General features: G+C 34.7%; 1 protein-coding gene across 2 annotated transcripts in view; it reads right to left on the bottom strand.

Annotated features, from left to right (window-relative positions):
* MAN1 (LEM domain-containing inner nuclear membrane protein MAN1) overlaps nt 1-12,185 on the bottom strand; it is a 29,264-nt gene that overhangs the window by 8,179 nt on the left and 8,900 nt on the right. Inside the window, exons 7-8 of one of the 2 annotated variants that reach the window (XM_071593496.1) lie at nt 7,534-7,805; nt 5,911-6,065 (exon numbers count right to left, since the gene is read on the bottom strand). In XM_071593496.1, coding sequence (XP_071449597.1) covers nt 5,911-6,065; nt 7,534-7,805 — 427 coding nt within the window. Of the gene's footprint in view, nt 1-5,910; nt 6,069-7,533; nt 7,806-12,185 lie in introns of both variants that reach the window. The other variant, XM_071593495.1, reaches the window with a different exon arrangement.

Genomic DNA, 12,185 nt, shown 5'->3' on the forward strand with positions numbered 1-12,185 from the left:
AAATAGTAGGAGAAGGATAATTAAAACAAGATGTCCTTTCAGCATCTGTTCTGAAAACATAATTGTGCTGATTTCATGGTTCACTGGATTTATATCCACATTTCGCAGATCTGTGACCTGAATGTATAAATTGCTAAATGGAAACCATTAATAAGAAAAAGATCTCTGATTTTATAAGGAATGATGATCCAGGTGGAATTTTACAACCCTGATATTTCAATAAATTACTCCTTAAGTGAAAGCAAAATAAACGTTAATAGTACATCAAAATTGATTATAATTTGTTTATCATGGCCACTACTAACCACAGAATACACATCTTACCTGTAGAGGTAAATGAAATTAGCCAATTCCCAAGCTATATAAATGGATTGTGTATTAATAGTAAGGATGAATATAAAATGAAAAAGCACACATCAAAACTTCCACAGCCAAAAACCTATTTACAATAAAAATTAAGACTATCATCTTTGGAACTACACAATTAACCTGTTTTTAAATAACTGTATCCTCAAATACTACTTATTTACCTCTCTTCCAAGTGACTGGTTATGAACTGGATATAGGAGTTGAGTATAATTAGAGTGAAGTGAAAAGGTTAACTTATGCTGATGGAAACTGATTTGTAATAGAAAACTAGACTAGAATGCCATGGTATTCATATAGGCTTCACAGAAGTCTTGCACAGAAAAACAACAGCTTACTCTACAAAAAGTACACGTAGTTCATGGTCACCAGAAACCATACAAACAGAGGAATGTTCTTTTTATTGGCGTCATTACTCAGTTTCCTAAAAAACCTTTTCAGACCTATTGTCATCATTTTTGGAAAATTATAGATGATTTTTACTTTGTTAATGAAATAATAAGAGTAGTTGTGTGAGATGTAACAATTATAGATGCCCTGTGATAGTTTATGATCAAGCGATCACATTGACTCACAAAGAATGTAGACTGCTAACATCCAACTCAATTCAAACTTGGCATGTTTAAATTTTTTAGTAAACGAATCAGTCAAAATATACAGACACTCAATTCCTTTCAGCCAAGTAATTCTCAATCACAAGTTGTGAACTTACCAACCATCACCAACACTTTCTCAGGATGACTTTCAGAGCACTTTCCACTCAATTGATATGGAGCAAGCAAAAATTCATCAAGGGAAAGGGACAGAAGATGGGAAGAATACTGGAGCAGGACTAAAATTCATCAATAAGTCATGCTCGAAAAACTTTTCAGAGAAGGCCATGGCCTTTACTCATTCACAGCTGATGTCTTCAACCTTTCCAGACTTTGAATGTTAACAAAATTTTCTCTGTGAGAAAATGGAACCAAGAGTAGAGAAGAGGTAACATGGAAATGTATAGTATGAAAATTATAATACTCTTACTTTCATCATGTTTTTCGGACACCGAAACCAGCACTCATTGATTTTCAACTGCGCAGCTTACCACTTGCAGTCACTACAGACTAAGAAATTGACAGCATATTGAAAACCGTTTTCATGCATTAGCACTGTCTGCAATTTGCTTGTTGAACTATTAAGTTCCATTTAGCCAATCAGGAGACAAAAAGCAATGAACATCCAGTGGACCAATGAGCTGACACCAGACCCAGGGAGAGAGGGTATTTATAGCCATTTTTCCAACAAAACCAGAGCCGAAGGTTTTCCATAGAAGCAATCTCTTCTTATTCTCAGTTAAGAATTTCAATAAACGCCCTATGGGAGGAGGTGGGAGTAAATGTGGGGAAGCAATATTGCCCTGAAGACAATGAGTCATTGGTTCCTTGAAGCATCAGTAGAGGTGGAAAGCTTAACACCGTGGAAAACCGAAGAAGATTTCACAGATGATAGTACAGTTTTTTCAAATAATGGTGGTTTCACACACTAAATGACTCGGCTTGACTATCACTGAGTTTTGAATTTGACAAATTGGAGAACAAAGCAGTCATAGGGCTTTCTTAGTGACTTTCAAGGATATGAATTGCTCTAGGAATTCTCTAGGATATGAATTTCTAACTGACAAAGAAAGAGTTGAGGTGACCTCAAGTCTTTCCTGAGGCAGTCACCGAAAGAAGTACTAATTAGAGATAAGGAAAACCAAGCAGCATAATGAGTCATGCCCCAGAGTTCTTGGATTCAAAGAAACATACCTGAACTATATAATGCAGGTGCCCAGTGAAAACTTTGCTATTTTACGTGAATATAATTTGATGATCAAGAACATAGCATTTGATAAAATTTACATGCATATTTCACTAAAAGAATGCCTACACATTATTTTTTACAGAGTACTGCCAACAACCTTTAATTTCCCTTATCAATTTCAGAGTTCCCCCCCCAAGTTACCCGCGATCACTCTCTATTCCACCAACCCGTTCCCAGATTGTCCCTCACCAAACGTTCCCTTTTCCTCCGTCTCCCCGCTTTACTGAATTCCCTTCCCGAAAGCATTGACCCCCTCTCACTCCCAGCCAACACATTTATAAACCTTTCTCTGACACATCTCTCTCGAAAGAACTAGCACAATCTCTCCTTTCACTCCCACATCCCGGTTTTGTTCCTTTCTTTCACTGTTTTTGTTATTTCTTTGAAAATTTATCTCTAATAACTTCTAATTATAGTCTTGTTGATGTTAGTATGTTTGTGTCCTTGTATGTTGCTGTTATACGTGTCACTATAAATTGGCAATCCTGCTGTATGTGCACAATTTTTACTAAATAAAATAAAATAAATAAATAAAACCTTTCATATCAGCTGATATATTACTATTTTTCTATAATGTTGGCCCTACAAAATCAAGGTTTATTACTGAAACGAAAATCTTCGCTTAAAAGGATCGATCTATTTGGTACTCTTCATTTTCTCATTATATTCATTTTGGGAGTACATCATTGGTAAGCAAAACCCAGAAAGAACAAAAGATAAGACAATAAGGATTGGATATGGCACTACATTAGTCTAGGTAGTATTTCAAGTGAGCTGAGAATCAAAAAGGACCAACTCCTATCAACCCTTCTATATTTGTGCTGTTTTCAATACTAACAGTTCGAACCCTGGTCATTTTCCATATTTTTTATGTTATGAAACCTAGGCAAGCATATTTCTCAATGTGATTGGTTTTTATCAATTATAATGATCCATATAAGAAGCTGAAATCGATTTTAATGAAATGAGGCATTATTTTTCCTTTTTTAATAGATTACAGTAAATTGATGAACCTTAGAAGCACAGCCCTTTCTGCCTAACAGTAAGATGGGTGGACCCACATGTTGCTTTGCACACACGAGCGCAGCAACTGTCAATATAATCCTGTATAACTATCATATCCACAGTTCTGCTAATCACTCCTACTAAGGCATCCTCTTGAACTACTTACTCAACTCACGGGTGTATATTAAGAAATAATCAACTTTTCAGACTGTTTTCTTACTAACCATGACCTCTAACCAGAAATCAGCACAGGAAATTGGGAATTTACTGTATTCAGTTTTTCTAGATAACTGTCAGAAAAAAATCTAATTGGTGAGAGAACCATATCACACATGGTGATCAAATAGAACAGTGAAGGGGAATTCACAATTGGTTGAAGAGAAAGAGTGAGGAGCTAAGTACAGGTTGCTACGGTAAGGATGAAGCCCTTGCACAATTATCGACCAAAACTAACTGGAAGAATCACCACAATAAGAATAAACCTTTTATAAAAATAAAATCAAAATTTGAAATTATTAAGAGTTATCTGACAGAATAGAATATCCAACAGCTTTTGATTCCTGTTTTTCAAGAAGGAAAATTAATTTTTGAAGGATTTGTTTTCAACTATTTCATTACACAACAGACACTCAAGTTTACAAAGACAAATATTGCAGCAATAATCATTAGAAAGAAACTACTAATTATCATTTCCACTTCTGAGATGTACATAGATAGGTAGAAAATTAACCAGGAACAATAGTTTCAAAAATTTGACGGTTCACTTACATAAAAATGCTGCTTATATAACATATATCACCTTGTTTGTAATTATGGAGTCCTGCATTTGAAGTTATTTTTTTATGTCTCTAGATGAATGTTAACTGTGCTATGTTCAATTTATAGCATTCAGGAAATATAAAGTCAATAAGAACGAATAAAACGGGAATATCAGAAAGCACCAAGGGCTGGTGAAAAAATCATTTCCATTATGAATTATTTATCTAGCAAGGCATTCTCACCCAAAGATATTAGTACCGAATGATTGCCACTTAGTTGCAGTTGAGCATTAAGTATGCAGCTGTTTCATAGAGTGCCACTTGATAGCCAAATTAACTGCAAGAACGCTTCTTTCAATGTACACAGGTGTGACACACAATTATGGACCTTTTAGCAGAAAACATCACACAATGAAAGCTGCCTTTTCCAAAATCATTATATTCATAGGAAATTCCAAAGAATAAAATACAAGTGTCATTTTTTCTTATACTGCCCACCATAGATTGTCCAGTAAACTTATCATCATTTCTCCAATATTCCTGGTTTAACTGCTTAATTATGGGGTTTTCCCCCTGGCTTTCAAGAATTCAAAGATTGATGGCTGGCCACCTTATTTTATACAGATAGGATTGCCCTATGGCATTTTCCAAAGAATTTTGGCTCGGTATCAGAGTAAGGCAATAAGCAAAATGGAAAGTAATTCATTCATTATGACAAATGCTTAAGCTCATGTAGGACTTTCCATTAATGAACTCATAGCCAAACATTCATTTATTACCATGTGTGCTTTTTATTCTATTTTCAAAAATGAAGATAAAACTAAAAGGGAAGAGATTTTATTGCAATTACATGATTCCAGAGAAATGACTAATCAAGAAATTCCAGAAAAATGCATATGAAAATATTTCTTGCAATCTTGGAACTGTATGGAATGAACATCTATTCAGGCACAGAGCTTCAAAGGCAATGGGAATATTTTACTGACTAAAAAAATTTAAAAAAATAAAATACCAACATTTCAACTTGGCAGTTAAATGTTTTCTTTAACTAATTAAAACAATACTCATACCAAACATCACCCACTTGGTGAAAATATAAGATTAAAAAAGATATTTAAATTTGGTTCATTACTTGAATTGTCACCTTATCCCATTAGTAGAGAAAGGGAAAGTTGTCAATTCCACAGTCATTCCTAAAATTGAGGGTTCCCAGTGCATCTAACCCAAAAATAAGTTATTAGCAAAAGTTTTCATTAAAAATGTTGTGTGGCTGTTTTGAATCTCAATGAAAATAGAAATGGAGTAATTAATACACTTGAATATTATACTTGCATGGCAGAGATCAAATTAATGAAAAATTCTTTGATACATTTATTTTTATTATGCACTTTTTAACCTTTAGCATAGTTTAAATGGAATATTCTAACCCTATTCATGAGTTCAATTTCTATTGGAAACTTACCGTCCTATGATAAGCATTTTAAGACTGAACAGACTACGGACTTCAATTATTAACTTTCCATGACTAAAAACATAGTAAATTTTAATAATACAATACCGTCATTCGAAATAAGTCATTGATGATTATTAATATGTATTTATGAACTTCCTTCTCAATATCTAGAAAATTACTGATATTTTTGGCAAGGTTAGGTTTCTTAACCATACAAGAATGGTATTTCCACCAATTGTCGTTGAGTTTGAATACTGATGGTTCTATGAAATACAAGAATTAGTTTTCAATTAATAATGAATCATTAAAATTATGAATTCAAATGAAAATCAAAGATAAATACACAACAATGAACCAGAACAAATTTTTCAAGCACACACATTTTTAAGCTCTTCAGTTTGTTAAAATATGATTAGCTCATGAAACCTATTCAAAACACTACAAACATTACTAAATGAGAAGCAATAATGCACTTTGGGAACTCACATTTCTGGATCAAACATGTGCCTGATTTTGAGACAGGGCGTGGGGGAGCAAGGCAATGAGTTCACACTGCCTTCCATAGTCTCAAATGCTTGCCCCTGCCAAACTTTTCTCTTCGGATTTTGCTGTTGACCTGGCTGATGGTGGTTAAGCCCCGCCTGCTTCAGACACAAACAAGCGAATGAGCCCAATTATGAATAATTAAAACAGCATGCAAAGTAAACATAAAACATGCCCCAAGTACCTGACCTTTAAAGTGCTATTGATCATTTTTGAAAAGGCAAGTCAATTTTTTTTATTTGTAACCAATTGCATTTTTAACTTCATAAAAAACAGCTTTCACTCAAAAAGAAAAGATGGGCAGGCTGAATTTGAATGAGTGGAGTGGTAACAGTCTGGTGTAATTTAGTCCAATTGATAACGCTAAGTACACATCTGGTCTGACATGCTAATCTTCTAATATCTCATGGAAATTTCTTACAAAAACAATAGAGAAAGTCATCTTGGCAATTTTATTTTCAAACATTACATCATTTCATTTTTTCAAAATAAAATGGTACCATATTCATATTAAATTATTCACGCTTTAAACAAAAGTGGCACCATTTGCATACAAAAATTAATACATCACACTCATTAACAAAAATTACACAAAAATAATAAAAATTATAACAGGATTTACCACTGAATGACAGCTTATGAATCATAATGTTAATTAATCACAACTACCAGGAAATTTAATTGCAACTCCATTTCACCAAGACTAGGTCATTTTAAAATAAGTACATAAGAATCGTAATTTGAATGTGTAACAAGTTAAAATAGCAATCATAGAATAAGTAGCATGGCACAAAATATAGGACAGGATTTCATGCCAGATATCAATTATTAAGTGTGACAATGGATTGACAATAACTTTGAACCATAGCCTTACAAAATCTTTGCAATCTCATTATTAAGTTCATTTACCATAAAGAATAAAGTAACTGGATACAGGCAAAAATCATGGATAATGAAATAACATTTCACAATTAATTGTAGAAGGTATGCTGAAGTTGCATTACATGCACAGAAAGGAAATATATACTAATTACAAATCATTAAAGTTCAATTTAACTACTAACTAAGAATATGTATTCAACAAAAAATTACCATATTGTAAAACAATGGCACTGATATCATTACTTGTAGAAATATATTTTGGTTCTAGTAAAACTGTTTCGGTCACCAAAAATACAACATTATACATAAAGGAGTATAAATGAATTAATACCAAACAAGATTGCTTAAAATTAACATTAAAAGGCAACAGAATTATGATGACAGTAAACACTAATCATAAAACTCACTAAAATTACAAGAAAACTAGAGTTATAATTAATATCATTATTCAAAAAAGCTACAATTAAGACTTGATGAATGCATTTATAGTGAAAGCATTCATGAATTTAAAAAATAATAATTAATAAGAGAATTATCAATACTTATTGTGATAACACTGAAAAGTATAATAGCAAGTTACTATGGAAGTACCAATGAGCAAGAATTATAAAAAATGCAATGTGTTAATCATAGTTCACAAGACAAAAGTGGTTATAATCTTCAAGCAGCCTTCCCAAAATGTACCTGTGACCGATGAAGAGAAGAAACAGAGTTGGCAGTAGAAGTGGAAGGAGAATAAGTGCTCATGAAGGCAGGTTTGGAACCAGATAAGGTCGACGACTTCAGAGTTGACGATTGAGAATGGGAAGAATGGGTCGGTGAGGGAGGGGGAGAGGCAGAAGGCAACCACCGCCACACTCGAAACTCCTCCCCAGACACCATTTGCACCTCCATGCGAACCCTTGATTCCCTCTCCTCCAGAAACTGCACCACCTCCTCCCATAAGGCTGCCTTCTCTGTAATGGCATAGGCACTTTAATCAGATTTGCATCAAAGAGAACTTGAAACTTCATGTGATACTGTATTCAACACAGATTTTGAAGCACTTTCAATCATCATACTGGTGGGATGATTTTTAACAGTGCCATTGAGAGAATCTAATAGCATCTTCAATTAATTCTGGCATATGGCATTCTTAACACATGTAGTGCACTTAACCTTAACCTTGAAGACTGTAGCACAACAAGCACAACTACGAATTCCTGTGACATTGCACACAGAGTATTTGGCCATAGCATTTTGTTCCTTTATAGCCCCTGAATATTAAATTGTACAAAGATGCCCAGGTAGTTTAACTGGCTAAAGCACTCGGCTGGACATTGTGAGATCCAGTTATACCAGTTAAAGGGAATGATTTTCACACTTTAACATTGTGAGATATTATTTGAGTCTTAAATCAAACTTCTACAGTCAAGGTTTGGTTGTCCTTTGTGCAATTTCATAAGTATTATTGCACAGGTGTATATCTGAATGCACAGGTGTATATCTGTATAAGGTGTGCTAAAAGAGTAAGGTGACTTTTCAAATTCTGCAGGCCACATACATTCCATTTTCGATATTTTGTTTTGTTATGTTGGTACACATATTCCAAACATTTGTTTACAGTTTCAACAATATAGCATATTTAGATTGCTTTGACATATATAAATATTAAGAGCTGTTTTGGCATGCTCAGCAATTTTCTGCTATTGTGAAAAATGGAAATTAGTGCTCCAAAACACTTGAAATTTTGACAGTGGCATACCCTGAGTCTGCTCTAAGTAAAAAGAATGTTTATAAGTGGTTTAAGCTCTTCCAAAATGGCCCATAAGACGCCAAAGATAAACCTTGCTCTGGATGTCAACAACAAATGAAAATTAAGAAGCAGTGAAGAAAATTGTTTCGAAAAATCATCAAATCACTATTAGACAAGTTGCTAAGGATGTTGGCATATTGGTTGGCTCATGCCATTCAATTTTTATGGATGTTTTGGGTATGAGAAGTGTGTCAGGAAAGCTCATTCCGAAACTGTTTAATTTTGACCCAAAGAATTGTGGCATGAGCATTGCTTAGGAGCTGTTGAATGATTTCAATGATGATCCTGGTTTGCTCAAAAGGATCATAACTGGTGACGAAACATAGGTAAATGGTTATTACGTCGAAACCAAAGCCCAATCGTCCCAATGGAAGAACCCAGGAGAACCAACACAGAAAAAAGCACGGCAAGTTCAATCAAAGCCAAGGTTTTGCTCACCATTTTCTTTGATTACCAAGGTGTGGGGCATGAGGAGTTCTTACCACAAAGTGATATGGTCAATAAGCCTTTTTGTATAACCTTGAAGTTATGCGCCATTTGCAAGACGCAATACAAAATAAACATCCCATCCAAAATAGAGATCCAGGGACTCTCCTTTTTCATTCCTTGTGATTAATTTACATACATTAGCAATGGGAATTACATTTTTTTTGCTTTTCAACTATATCTATAAGGGTAGCTTACAGCTTTAGAAGAACACAAACTATCATCAAGTAAATAGCAGAACATATTATTATAGGTAATGTACTGGCTAGGGTTAGTTTTGAATGGACAAAACTACCAAATATGTCTCTTGTCCATCTTCACAAAAACTAAACCAAACATTCCTACCCTACAACTGAAGTCCCTCTTCATCTCTGTATACTTCCTTCCTCCCTTCATTACGCCCAACATTCCTATTCTATTTCTGCCACCTCCTTGTTTGCCCAACATTCTCCCCTCTATCACAGTCATCAACTACTCACTACCGAACAAGACGCCCTTCATCCATTTCTTCTGTTTCCTTACAATTTCTACCAAAAATCCCCTCTAATCCCTCACCATACCCAAACACCTTGTTTGTTTCTTACCTCTTCACCTTCTCCATACCCACATTTCAAAACCCTCCAAGCTACGTCTATCATCCTGATTCAATGACCATGGTTTCTTGCTGTAGATAACTATGCTTTATATCAGAGTTTTTTTGAGCCTTTTCTTAACAACCTTGCTCAACATTCATCATCAATTCCCTCCTTGTGAAAGTCTCTTGGAAAGGGCAATTCTTCTCGTCATATCCCTACTACTTTGTCCATTTGGTCCAAACACTTCCGAGATACGTAAACTTCCACGTAAATTTTAATATATGTTAATAATTTTATTAGGTAATGTTACGATTTAGGCAGGTTTTGGATGGACACAATGGCCAAATTTATATATGGTGACTCCTAATACAAGACAACCCAACATCCTGCCCAACAAGTCCCTCTTTATCTGTGTGTACTACCTTCCTCCCTTCATACCATCCAACATCCCTTTCCTCGTTTGCCTAACATTCTCCCCTCTATTACATTCTTCAACATCTTATTGCCAATCTATATGCCCTATATCCATTTTTCCCGCCTCCATATGATTTCTTCCAACAAACCCCTCTCCTCCCCACCATACCTGGCACTCCCTCATTTGTTTTCCTTTCGGTCCATTTCACCTTCTCCATCCTTCTCCGCAACCAATTTTAAAAGCTTCCAATCTACGTCTCTCCTGTTTCTGTGGCTATGTTTCCGCGCCGTACTTAACTACGTTTCATATCAAAGTTTTAAGAGCCTTTTCTTGACAACCTTACTCAACATCCATCATCAATTACCTCCTTCTTGTGAAAGGCTCTTTGCACAGAGCAATTCTTCTCCTTACATCCCTCTTACTTTGTCCATTTGGTCCTAACATTCCCGAGATACATATACTGTTCCACCTGCCCTAGTTTTTGACATCCCATTTTAATGCTTAGCTTAGCCTTTCTCTTTTTGGTAAATCGCATAATCTTTGTTTTATTTACATTTATTCTCATATCATATCCAGCGCACTCAATTTCCAATATACTCAGCAATGCTTGCAACCCCTTGGCTGACAGACAAACTAGTATGGTCATCAGCAAACCTAACTAATTTTACGAATTCTCCACCGACTTTCATTCCTAACTCCAGTTCTTCTCATGCCTCTTTAATCATTTCCTCTACATAAACGTTGAACAACAATGGTGATAATGGGCAACCCTGTCTTACACCTCTTCCTAACACTGCCCATTCTGACTCCCCATTTCCCACTCGCACCTGAGCAGTCTGAGACATGTACAGGTTGCGGATTAGCCTCCTGTCTCTTTCTGATATAAAGAGAAACAAAGGTTGTTGTATAAATGTCTTGGATAAAACTTTCTTCACAAAGTTTTTCTTCAGAAGTAGAAAGAAACTTTCTTCTTCAGAAAGTTTTATCAAACATGTAGCCAGGAAAAAATAAATGACTGGCAAAGAACGAATATTGGCAAAGGATCTCTGATACAATTCACATTCATCATTTGATACAGGTAAAAATAATGTAGTGCAGACAGTTGGTGACCTATTTGTTGCATAGTAACGCTATACATTTGCTCACCTTAAAGAAGAATATTGATTTCTTCAGACTGATGAAAGGGAGGGAAACATAAGTGGGAAAGTATGGATAGTACAAAAATGTTTAAATTAAAATATTAGATACAATTGACCTTTGATTTTGGGATCAAAATGAAAAACTTTTAAGAAAGCCATGGTATTCCAAACTTAATTATTTAAAAGTAAATTAGAGATTTAAAGCACTTCATTATCTTTATGATTGTACTTTTGTTACAATTTTGAGGTACTATGAAGAGTGAATATCACAGATAATCTACAAAACAGATAATCCACAAACAGATAATGAAGAGTTTAATATATTCCATTTTTCAAAATTTACCATTTAATATCAAATTTAGACACACAAATTTTTAACTAGCCCCGAAGATTTCAGACGCAACATTTCCTTGATCACAAAACAATATTCCATCAAAGCTAAATTGATGGCTCCCACGCTCCTCTTCTTCACTCTTTGGATTTTCATGTTGTCAAAAGATCTTAGAAATATGGTAATAGTAGGGAGTGAAATTAAAGATCATCTTGTCCTTTCTTTACCTCTCCGCCCTAATTCCAAAACATCAGTAAGCCTCAACAATGTGGATTGCTCAATCTGAAGGGAGAGGCAGCAGTTACTACCAGGTGATTGAATCCCAGCCATTATTGGCAGGGAGGGATTGTCGTTAAGTCAACCATACTTATCTAAGACACATCCTAATTAGAGAGTTGCACCTGCTTGTAGAATACCATTGAATTTACCTTTTTCACTATGTAATGAACCTGCCAATTTCTTTTATAGCTAGTAAGGTATTTTAAATATGATTCCACACTTGAAATGGCTAATTATCTTTAACAAGTACTGTCAATTATCTTTATGCGCATTTTGGTTGTGAAGCCTTTTCTCACTTTTTCTGATAGTATTTATT

This window comes from Hetaerina americana, unplaced genomic scaffold (assembly GCF_022747635.1).
Source record: "Hetaerina americana unplaced genomic scaffold, ioHetAmer1.1.p SCAF_6, whole genome shotgun sequence".
NCBI lineage: Eukaryota > Metazoa > Arthropoda > Insecta > Odonata > Calopterygidae > Hetaerina > Hetaerina americana.